Source organism: Alligator sinensis, unplaced genomic scaffold, assembly GCF_000455745.1.
Source record: "Alligator sinensis unplaced genomic scaffold, ASM45574v1 scaffold71_1, whole genome shotgun sequence".
NCBI classification, from domain to species: Eukaryota; Metazoa; Chordata; order Crocodylia; family Alligatoridae; genus Alligator; species Alligator sinensis.
In genome coordinates this window covers 4,875,139-4,886,933 of record NW_005841834.1, presented here as the reverse complement: position 1 = coordinate 4,886,933, position 11,795 = coordinate 4,875,139, and the positions used below count along the sequence as shown (strand labels likewise).

The 11,795-nt window shown below is 38.0% G+C and overlaps 1 protein-coding gene across 3 annotated transcripts in view; it reads left to right on the top strand.

The window, feature by feature from the left end:
- Nucleotides 1-11,172, top strand: part of CUNH8orf89 (chromosome unknown C8orf89 homolog) — an 11,633-nt gene extending 461 nt beyond the window's left edge. Inside the window, exons 2-8 of one of the 3 annotated variants that reach the window (XM_014518736.2) lie at nt 1,303-1,354; nt 3,164-3,327; nt 3,821-3,974; nt 6,128-6,223; nt 7,874-7,984; nt 10,162-10,226; nt 10,862-11,172. In XM_014518736.2, the coding sequence (XP_014374222.1) occupies nt 1,303-1,354; nt 3,164-3,327; nt 3,821-3,974; nt 6,128-6,223; nt 7,874-7,984; nt 10,162-10,226; nt 10,862-11,013 (794 nt within the window). In that variant the 3' untranslated portion in view covers nt 11,014-11,172. Of the gene's footprint in view, nt 1-1,302; nt 1,355-3,163; nt 3,328-3,817; nt 3,975-6,127; nt 6,224-7,873; nt 7,985-10,161; nt 10,227-10,861 lie in introns of those variants that run through there. The other 2 variants (XM_014518733.2, XM_025200512.1) reach the window with 2 other exon arrangements.
- The last annotated feature ends 623 nt before the right edge of the window (nt 11,173-11,795 follow it).

Here is an 11,795-nt window from a genome sequence, read left to right as displayed (position 1 = left end):
CTCGCTCCGAGGGGATGAGTCTCAACTGGGCCGCCCTGAGATCCTGTCAGGGTGCCAGGCCTCCAAACGGGAGTCTACAGTGGTCTTGCCCAGTGCTTTGTAGCAAAAGACCTGCTCTCCTGTTTTCTTGTTTGTAACCAAAAAATAAAAGGAGGGAAAACAAACAGCTGGCTATTCCTGAGGGCTGCTGTGAGCCTGTCCAGGGGTGCCTCGAGAGCTCTGCTTAAATCAGTGTTTCCAATTAGGAATCTACAGTGTTTAGAACCAGTTGGGGGCTTTCTGAGTTCTTTGCAATGGAAGAATTGCTCTATTATTTCTCTATAGTCAAAAGCAAAACAAAAAAAGGGAAAACTAACAGCTGGCATGTTCCAAGGGCCGCCTCAAGTCTGGTGGTTCTCGACCTTTTTACACTGTTGCCATAGAGGTGTCACTAACTTGGTGGTACCTCTGTCCCAGGATGATGAATAGGGCTGGAGTCATGAAGAAGGCACCTGCTTAAACAGTTTCTGATAACTAGCAAAAATAGTATCAAACTATGGGCTCTGCTACACATTCAGATTAAAGCTGGATAGAAACCAGTTTTTACACATTTTCAAGCACTAACTTCGTAGCTGGTTGTATCTTTTTATAGCTGGAAAGTAATTTTTATCATGTGATGATTACTTTGCACATGTGGCTGGTCTACATTTATTGTGCTATTAACCAGTTAACTACATAATATATGTAACATGTAGTAGGGGCCTATGATAATTTTAATCTAGAAACAAACGGATTATTGTAATGCTTAATTATTTCTAAATACACTCCCATTGCCTTAATGGAGAGTTCTGCTTAAAAGTCCTTAGAGCTTCCTAATTGGTAAAATATATATTTTAATATCTATAGAAATATAAAATCTTTCTGTATAAAGGATACATATAAATCATTCAAGATTTGCATCCATCATCATGGAAATTTAGCTGGGGGGAGGGGTGAAACATAACAGCTGTTTGGCACTGTTGAGCGTACTACATTACAGTTTAGAGACAAAGTGAGTGTGTAATTGAAGCTACAGGGAATGAGAGTGGGAAATCAGAAATTCTCCAGGCCGTTGAGTTTATTACTAACTCTCAGGAAAACAAATCTTATCAATTCATTGATATTATGGAAGCTGTCGTGACAAATGGTTGAAAAGGCAATTTAGAAATTGAGATTTTTGCTCTCAACAGCAAATAAAACTAGAGTTTTATTCTCCTTTTTCTTTGGGTGTCAGACCTCTGGTGTTCAGGATGTTGATTTGCATTTTATTCGTTTGTGTTGCAGAATCTCGCGTAAAAGAAATTAAGTACCCAGAGTCTTCGTTCCTTCCTGAATGGTGAGTATTTAAATATGGAATATGAAATAAGCAATTAATATGGTGGCTTATGATATAAACAATTGAAGTCCATGAGAATTCTGCCACTTACTTAAGTAAGACTGACATTACAACCCTGGAATCCAGTCATTTGTATCCTTTGTTGCTTTGTCCTATACTGGGGCCACTCGCACCTGTAGAAGCAGTTCAGCTAAACCTAGAATTCAAAAAAGAGGTCAGCCCCAAATAACACTTGACTTAACCCTTGGTTCCAGGAGCTTTCTGGTATTGTACATGTGGCTCACAGGCAAAAAATGATGGTTCTGCAAGCAGCATTAGGTAGAATACAAGCTAAAAATCCTTTTTTATTAAAGGTGGCAAAAGATGGGTGTTAGATCAGGTGTTGCATGCAATTTGGATAGACATGCCCTATTGACAGTGACACTTCATATTTCATCCACAATTAAGAGATATCAGACACGCTTCGTTCCAAGAACTTGGTCTTTCTTGGTTAATGAGATTAATGTAAAAAACTGGACTAGCTCAGAAATATTTGTTTGCATTCTAGTGGATGATTCTGTTCCCCATCACTAAAAACTTAAGGAAATTCTTGACATGATGGGTTTTTAATAGCTTTTCCTGTCACTAATCTAAACTATTTTCCATTTACCTGCCAGCGTTAGATCCATTTGTTTAATATCTAAAAGGGGGTATAGATACCCCCTAATACAGGGACGGGCAATTGTTTTGGGCGGAGTGCCGCTTACTGAGTTTTGGCAAGCCATCGAGGGCTGCATGATAGGCAGCCAGGGGCAGATAAATACTAATTTTCTAAAATTTTTAGGGGCCCCGCGGGCCAGATAGAATGGCCTGGCCGGCCACATCCGGCCCCTGGGCCGCATTTTGCCCACCCTGACCTAATATTTCCCATATTGCCATTTCCACATTAGTTTATCCCTACCCTAACACAGAATCATGGAACTGTGTCAAATGTACATTTCACCAGTCCTTCATGTCAGAACAGCCTAATTGAGTTATAAGAAACCAGTGTAAAGTACAGCCATCCTCAGTCAACTCATCTTCATACAAAGCATGAAGAGTGTAAGAGTGCAGCCCCAGTATCTTTGGTTTGCAGTATGGTTACTGGACTTAGGTCAGCCCTGGAGTAAAAACATGGAGGCTTCTTGCCTAAATTAACTCTGAGGTCTAAGCACAGTACTGTTGTATGACACTGGGCAAAACTCTCACAAAGGTTTTGACAGCTGTTCCTGTCTGCTTTGATTTTTCATTGGGAGTAAGGGTGGGTTCTGTCCTTCCCCTTCTTGACTAGCATGGAAAATATCTTTGAAGCTTTGGATGCAACAAATGACAGTTTAACTGTGTTCGCAGCACCTGGCATAATATTGGGATCCAGTAATTTGTAGAAAAAGAACATACTGATGAGCCAAAGAAGTTGTTTTTTTCACTTGCTTATGCTAAATGCCTCTAACCCTGATTACTGTGTCCTAAAAAAACAATTTGAAGTATCCTTTAAGCCTGTGATCTTCCGTTTTGCTGTGTGTGAGATCCCAAAACAACTTTGTATTTGCAATGAATGGTTCTTTCCATTTTCTTTTCTCATTCCCTGTCAGATTTTGCTGACTTTTTGTTTCTCTGTCAATAGATTGCAACTTGCAACTAATTCCCATGTGTTGGGGGGACCTGGTTCCAATGTTTATATATTCTGGCAGCTCAATAGATAACTTTTGAAAATGTCATCTTATCTTTAAACACTTGTTTTAGTATTAATTGTGTGTGTGTGTTCATTTTTTAATTTCATGTCTGAGACAGCAGATCTCTTTCACCTGAAACATCAAAAGAACAAAAAATGCCAAACCTAACTTCTCATCACAAATGTCCAAATAACAAAACCTCATCAGGAAGTTTGTTTGGGTGCCTTCCCTTTGAAAGTACCTGGAGGAATTCATTATTAACAACACAAAGGATAAAAAAGGGTAAATGGTTAAGTTTGCCGTTTTAAAGACTAGAGTTTAGCTAACTTCACTAAGAAACTGTCCTTTCCAGTGTAACAACTAGATTTCTAGTACTGTATTTCTCCAAGTTTACTACTTAGCATTTAGGAAAGGTGCCACACAGACCTTAATTAAGATGATGTCATAATCATGAGTAGTTTATTTTTTATAAAGAGCAAGCCTTCTTCGTAACTCCACAAACGTTTGGCCTTAAATTACTAACATACTTTCCATTTCCTGATGTTTCTAAGGCTTCCATATAGCCATATGTTTGGCGGAATGTAAAGCTTTTGGGTTATCTTGGTTTAAAACAAAGAGGCCCACAAGGTGTTCTTCCCAATGATATAGCTCTGATTTCATATTTAATGAAAGGAGCTTGACCTATTTATTTATACTATTATTATATATAGTGCTCTAATTATGATCAGATGCTGATATTTTATGCATGCTTTTGTTAAATATCTATTTAAAGCAGAATACACTTCAGCTTTTGGCTTGAGAGAGAGTGAGGAGAACATGGCAATACCAAATCTTACTCAAGGAATCCAGAAGTACCAAGCAAACCGATCCCCTGTGCTACAAATGAAAAAAGGATTTGGATTTGATCCTCCTAAACCTTTTCCAGTGGGGTATACTTCTATAATCAATGTTTTCATATGATAGTATTTCTCCCTTAGAACACTTCAGCCTTTTACAATCAAAGTACACCATGTAAGAGAGATTACCTTGCAACTCTTTGTACGTATTTTATAGGTCTGTAAAATGAATTCCCATCTCTTTAGTTATTTTTATGCCCAAGAGAATTTATAGCTTACACATTCATATCAGTCTTGAGTGATATTATCAGAAGAATAGCATTTAAAAATGATGGGGGAAAAACATCTTGAAGGTATGTTTCTTTTGAGCCAAAGCAGAGATAAAGCAAAGATAACTTTATTTCCCAAACCAGAGTAGGTTCCAGGGCATATCTTCTGGACACCATTAATTCACACACTCTAAAACCAATATTCATTCCATATCATGGTCCAATCTTTTTGCTGGCTTAGATCTGTCAGTCAGGAATTGTAACTCTTCACCCCAACCAGCATCACTATACCAGCAAAATCTACTCTGTACACTATTATGCTGCTAAAACTGCACAGGCTGGGGAGGTCTGGAATAAGCTCATTTAAGATGTTCCAACTGAGGGCACACTATGCTCCAAGGGCAGATCTGACCCTGGACATCATTGCTTTTACTGGAGTACAATCAGCAGTTCTTTCACTGCGCCTGTAGAGCAAAAGAGACATTCCAAGTGCCAGTGGAGAAAAAAAAATGTCCATTCATTCTGAATAAGGGATTTGTCCAAAAGAACTACAAGTTAATGCTTTGACTGGAACTAAGAATGCATGTCTGGGAAATAAGTTGTTCTTATCACCCTTATGGTAAATTCGTTTCTGGATACACTTCTGAAATATGTTTCTCCTTATATCTGGGATCTAGCAGTCTAGAACTAATTTTGTTGCTAAGGTAGAAGATGAGTACCATCCTCTACTAGGCATTAAAAATTCCTTTGATACAGCATATATGTGTTCTGTGTTAGCCAGCAGCCAAGTGTTTTGTAGTCACTGTTGGGAAGGTTTAGTATTAGCTTGAAGTTGATTTTTCCAGTATTTAAAGTGTCTTCAATATTTTGCTTTATCTTGCTAAGAAGCTATTGTGCCTGCTGATGTTTGTGTCTAATAACAGACCAGCTTGCTTTCAGGTAGCACCATATTTATATGTGCTACTAGCTGGTCAAATTCACTATTCAGCAACAAGTATCATTTACCTCTCCCTTCCCCTTGTTCCTTGGTCTTTTTTCTCACAAAAGTTGAAAAAGTTAACTCTGCTTCTTGTAATTATACCAGTGCTAACTGAAAAACAACTTGATGTGGCAAGTAGGCTGGTGTGGAGCCTTCCTTCATTTCTGGTCCCCTTCATTTCCCCTCCCTATCCTCCACCTTACAGTTGCTTGCAAGTGGTTGCCTTGTGTGGAGAAGCTGTTGGAGAACCTTGAGATGCTTCAAGCAGTAAATAGCCACATACCTAAGTTTAATATAAACAATGGCAAAAATCATTAGAGACATTTTGTCTTGCCTACCAATAAAAAGGATTTCTGGTAGAGGAGCTCTTCCCAGACTGAATGTCGTTTATACCAGCAAAAGGATATTTTGGTGGTATGAAGGGCATGCACGCAATAGCCTTTTGCCAACCTAACTTTTCACACCCATAACTATCAGAACTATACTGGAAAAACTTGAGTCTAAACCAAAAGTTAATTTTCAGTGTATTCCCTAAAAATCTATTGTTTGCAGCACAGTATAATAGCTCTGGCATTTTCTGACAACATAGTGCATATTGCAATACTCTCATATTTACATTATAGCTCCTTCATGACAATAATTTTTCTCTGAAGTATTGACTCTTACAGAGAAATATGACTTGTTTACAGTGAATAAGAATGGTCTTTCAGGCTTGCCCTCTTGCTCCTTAAAATTTGCCCCAACTTAGTTCATTATTAAAATTTGACTTTTGCTGTTTTTTACCATGGAATAGCTGAATTCAGTCACAATTATCCCTTTTTTGAGAAACAAAAGAGTTATATAGCAGGTTTGCATTGCAGCCTTTTATGTGTGCCTTTTAATTAACTGACCTTTCAGTTTGCTTGCTCGTGGCATTTTGCAAAGTATCTTTTATGCAGTGAATCATTTCAATAAAGAACTATATATTCTGTTTAAATCTTGTTCTAATTTTTTTTTAGCTTTTATGATAAAAAAGAACCTAATTATGTGCCAGCTACTTGTTTGCTTCCATCTACCTCATCACAGATATTAGGAGATGAATTTTGCAAAAGCAGGTAAGCCTCCATTTTGAGTAATCTTTTACTATTCTTTCCTCAGAAGCAAAATAAATATTCTAATGATATTTTCCCTAGGAATCTTGTTTTTAACACAGTTCCTTTTAAATTTTCTCTTCTAAATATGACATTTTACTGATTTTTATTTGACTGGGAAACTGGATCAGTTACTTCATTTACATGTAAAGATAATTTACTCCATCTGCCCTATCACTTGTGCTTTATTTAGCACCGTTTGTAATTAAAGGTTTCCTCCATTCTCCACAATATCAAACAAGATCTTTGTCCAGTTTTTGGCTTGCCCTTGGTGTTTTCCAGAATCTGAATTATAAGACATTCAATTTGTAGTGCAGTATTGCTTTTCCCATCTATTCTTTGCATTTCTGTAACACTTTTTTTCCCAAGTAGCTCAAAGTGAAGTGAAATCTCAAGTAAAATTATGTGAAGTGCTACATTAGAACTCAAATTCTTTACAGGGTTAAATTCCTTACTTCCCTTTTAAACCAAGGGTTTGTGAACTAGCTGGGGGCATATATAGCCACAGCAAACAGCACCATGGAACCACAGAGGTATTTGCTGTGCTTTTCATCAACATGGAATACTTGGAGTTTGGTCATATGAACAGCTGTTTACTGTGGCTTTTATTTCAGAGTGCCTCTTTTCTGATCATCTGTACAGAACTGATGAGCTCAAGCTCATCAGATAAGTGGTGCCCTTTGAAGCAAAAGCTGCAGTAAACAGCTGAGAAGCTCAACCCACCTTGAATGAAGCAAATTGGTAACCATTCCAACACAAGTGATCCAGAGTCTACTGCATCTGTTTTTATACAAGGGACTTGGGAAATTGGTTTCATCTTACTTGCTCAAAGACACTCAGGTTTATGGCAGAGTTGACTCTTGACTTGCAGTCAGAGCTTCTCATCGGCAGACTGTATTCCGTGCATTTTCTTCTTTTAATTTAGTATGTGTTGTCCTAAAGGGGATGTTTATTCCTCTGATGTATATAGACCCTGCTGTAAAAAGTGTTGCTGTTATTAGTCAAAGTCATTTTTTCTCTCGCCCTTTACAGAACCACTTATTTTCTTTAACAAAGATTGTTAATCAGATTCTCTGTCCCTGATTAAGTGTGTTCTTGAGACCTTCATTACATCATTTAGTGCTAGAAATATCTTCTGCAACACAGACCAGCCTTGGTACTGACTCAACAGCCAGTTCCTTCCTGGCTCCACCCACCCATCTATAAAACAGAAACCTTGCTCTTACCATGGCACAAATTGAACCCTCCTCAAAACCAAATCTAACGGTTTTTCTTAGAGTCCTACACACATCCTTATCCTTCCTCACCTTTTACATAGTATCTGTCTACAAAAGTTTATGCATTTCTGAACAAGTTAGTCTCTAAAGTGTTTCCCTGCCCTGCCTTCACCTTTTTACAATGTGTATTAGTTTTACCAAGAATGGACAGTGTTTAGGCTACTTATGGATAAGGATGAGTATAGAGTTTCATTGACTTCTCAGAGCTGATTCCTTACTTTCAGAAGAATGGAATTTACTCTGCACCATGTCAGCTCCAGCGTTAGAAGTCTTATAATCTTTGTAAAATACTTCCTCACTTTTTACACCTGCTTTAAGTACTCTACTTTCACTTCAGGAGAGAAGTGCATGTGGTGGATCTGCAAAAGAGAGGATTAGATTCTTGGAACCCCGGCTCTCTGAAGATGCCAGACATCCATGGTGGAGGTGGAGAGATGGGAGCTTGGAGGTAAAGAATGTTTAGTTGCAAGCTCAGTTCTTTTATAGAGAAATGTTGGATACTTGGAATCTCCTGACAAGGGTACAGTGAAAGAACATCAAGGGGCAGTGCCCTGGGATAGTCACGTGGGAAAGAAATGTGTGCAAAATATAGAACATACGGGGAAAGGGCTGTTGGTACAGAGATCTTCTAAGGAGAATATTAATATGTATGCAGTTCTATTTTCTTGGTGTTGCATTAGACTCTAGTACAGTGTATTCTTCAGAAAATTGAATGTTCTGTTTTTGGTTCACCTTTAATTCATAATAATTAGCAGTAGAGACCACTGTAATTTGGTGAAATAAAATTCTAGATTGGAAAAAAAGTAAATCAAATAGGAATACTACTTCAAAATAGATGCAAAATAGATGTGAAATACAGAATTAGTGTTGGGAAATATGGCTGCAAACAAACGTAGCCTTTGTTTTGTCATAAAAACTTCTATGGTAGTACAAAACCCTTGCAAATAGGTATCCATGCCCATTGTTGCACCACAAATGCCCAAAATTGTGGCTATGACAATAGGTGGAAAAATTTGTGCTTCTTTTTTTGTGTGGACATCTATTTACTTTTATGGTGGAAGAGCATAGGTAACCCATAGCTGCCCGCGCTCTTCAGGGCTGAGTACGGACAGTCAAAATGCCTGTGGCTGAATTGATTCGATCTTCTCAGGTTAGTCTAAACTGCATAGATTGAAATGATAAGCAGGTAAACAGACATTCACTTTGATTCCGGAATTGCAGCCACATGCCTGCAGTGACCCAGGCTAGAAGCTGGGGGACACTAGAGCAACACTTCCCTGCTGGATTGGATCAAACAGCTTGGGACAAGGCTAGCCTGCTCAGCCTGTGATGAGGGCTTGCAGGGAGGTGCAAAGCATCCTGGGATGCTGAGGAACTGAATTAGCTTGAACCTGGAGGGGATCTGGGACAGAAGTTCAAGAAACTAATTTAACCTAAATCAATTAAGCCTGATAATACATCCATCCAGGTTTATTTTAAACCAGTTTCAGGCATTTTGAAAGTGGTATATGTGCACTTATCTTCTGTGGTGTTACAGATTTGAACCGGTTTCTGATCACTTTTACAGATTTATGTGTAACTTCTGTCCCTAGCCCAGCTGCCACAGGAGTTCCTTTGGAGGATTGGGACCCTGAAAGTCTGGGAGTGCCTTCCAAATTTCCTCACTTGCTGAGGCACACCTGGGGATTCCCTTGGCAGGGGATTCCCTGGCTGCACAGTATCATGCTGCTGTACCCTGACTTGGAACCTTTGGGTCTATGTCATCCAGCGAGGCAGATCAGCTGTGCCAGGACATATCGCAGCACAGCTGATCCCACTTCAAGCATGATGTCTGTTTATAGCCTATGAAACCCTCCTGAATGCCTAGGGATAGACCCTTCCTCATTGCTCCTTGTTTGTTCTCTCTGGCTGTGAACAGGGGATGGTGGACTGCCCAGAGATGTACTGAGGATTCCATTTCACCAAGAAAATTTGTGGTCACATAAAAGAAAAGTATTAGATCTATAAAATATAAAGCAGTTATTTTTTTTAGATAAACTAGTTCCAGTGCTGCCTCCTGACCCAGATATTGTTCCTGAGGAAAGCCAGGATAGTTCAATTCTGATTCTTCCCCTTCCATTCAGTAAGATATGTAGGAGATCAATTTTCTTTACTCTTTATTGTCTATAGTTGTGTCAAAGAACTCAAATTCTGGCCAACTGTGTGTACTTTAACTGGTGTCTTATCTCAAGGGCAGGTTTGCTTGGATTCTGTCCCAGCTCCTTTGATTTGCTTTGTAGCTCTGGGCAAGCGATTTAACATCTGTGTGCCTCCTTTTACCTGCCAATAACATGGGGACAGTACCCTATTTCACAGGGATATTAGCTTTAAAGTCTTTTTATGTGCAAAACACTTACAAGGATAGATGGAAAGGCTGCAAAAATGCATATTTTTACTGCAGAATTCAAGAATCCTTCAGTGTCTAAATAAAACCAATTCCTTCTCAGCCCCCTTTAGAAGTTTTTTGGAGTATCCGTACTGTTGTCTTGCTGTAGAATGTAACCATTCCTGTTTTTCTCTCTACATAAGGCTACCATTTTTATACAATTATATTAAAATCGGGACTTTTTGCTGTGATGTCTCTAGGTCCAGGAAGAATAACAAACTTTCCAGGACATACTTGGGTTCCTCTGGGCATGAATATAAATTTGGTAAGATATAAACTTGGTTTTAGGTGTAGTGCTATCCAAATCATGATAGTGTTTCCGTGCTTAGAAGGAGTGACAGATAAATTATACCGTCGGCAATATCTAACATAGTTAATACCAGTGACACTGAAATGTAAGTGTCTCCAAATATATATATTAAAGACCTTTTTTAGAAAATAGTAATATTTTGCATGTGATAGGCAAAATAAGAAGCAACAGAAAGAGAAAAGTAGGAGAACATTTTTAAAAATGAGACTGCAAACCGGTCATCTTTATTTACCAAAAATATTTTAACTAGAAACTACAATACTTTTTATGTTTTTGGTACCATTTGCTTGTCTGCTATCTGTTTCATTGCAAGTTTGACTGATGTTGAAAGAGAGTCTGACTGTGAAAAACGCATTCTGTGTTTTGAATTGCAGATACCATTCAGTCTTCTTTTTTATAACTTTGCTATCCCAGCATAAAGATTTAATTTGAAACCGGGATGCCTACCTTTTAGTAGTAAATTTAGGCATTGTTTAATGAAACAAAAATAGTCTTTCAAGTAAAGTTAATAAGAACCTTTGAAGGCTTATTTCTTAAGTTATGTTTTGATTTAATGTTTGTATACTCGAGGTTTTTACTCCCCTTTTTAGCTCATCACCACTTCACAGACCCTGTCACTGGAGCAGCACCAGAATACTTGCAAAGACTTTCTCAAATGGCTTCATTAGAATGTGAAACTATAAATGAAGAGAAAAACAAAAAAATGAAAAGGGGAAAGAAGCAAGAGACGTGGACAAGCTGACAGACAAAGAAACAAGCTCTTGAAGATACTGTTTTATGAGCTAAGATTTTATTCACCAAAATACAGAAATTTTTATTTAATTTATAGTATGATATTCCATGATTACTTACCTACCAACCCCTACCAACTGTACTTACCTATCAACCCCCTAAAACCCCTACCAACTGTAAGTAAAGTGTAAATATAAGAAACATTTATATTTAATAAATATTTTATATTTATACAGATAGGTGCATAGTGTTCTTAATACAAAGTTGTGTTTATGCTTAACTAACTGGAAATATTAATCTTCAATTCTAAATATATTTCTACTAGTCTGTTAATAGATCTTCAAATGATTAACAGACTGTGTATTTCATTACCTCTACCACTGAAAGCCTTGTGTTCGCCCATAGAATTCTCTTTACTAGGTTTCTCCTATATTGATAAACAGGTAGACTATGTGTCACATATGATGGTATATTTAATGAGTTTGTATTAATTCACAATTTTGCCACTTGTTCTTGGTTACAGTACAAAAAAACCCAATCTGCATACAGATCTTACACCACATCTAGCTTTCAGTGAGTTTTACTTCTGAGTTCTTAGACCAAAGAAATCTGTTTTCCCTAATACTTTACAATTAAGGAGAAAGAACTTCCACTGGGTGGCAGAATTTCTCCCATATAAAATCTACTATTTATATGTCAGCAATAAACTTGGACCCTGGAGCTGCCCTGCTTTCCACAGTTATGGATATAGGGCTGAGCAAATGGGAGATGGGGGAACATTGCTGCCTGCAC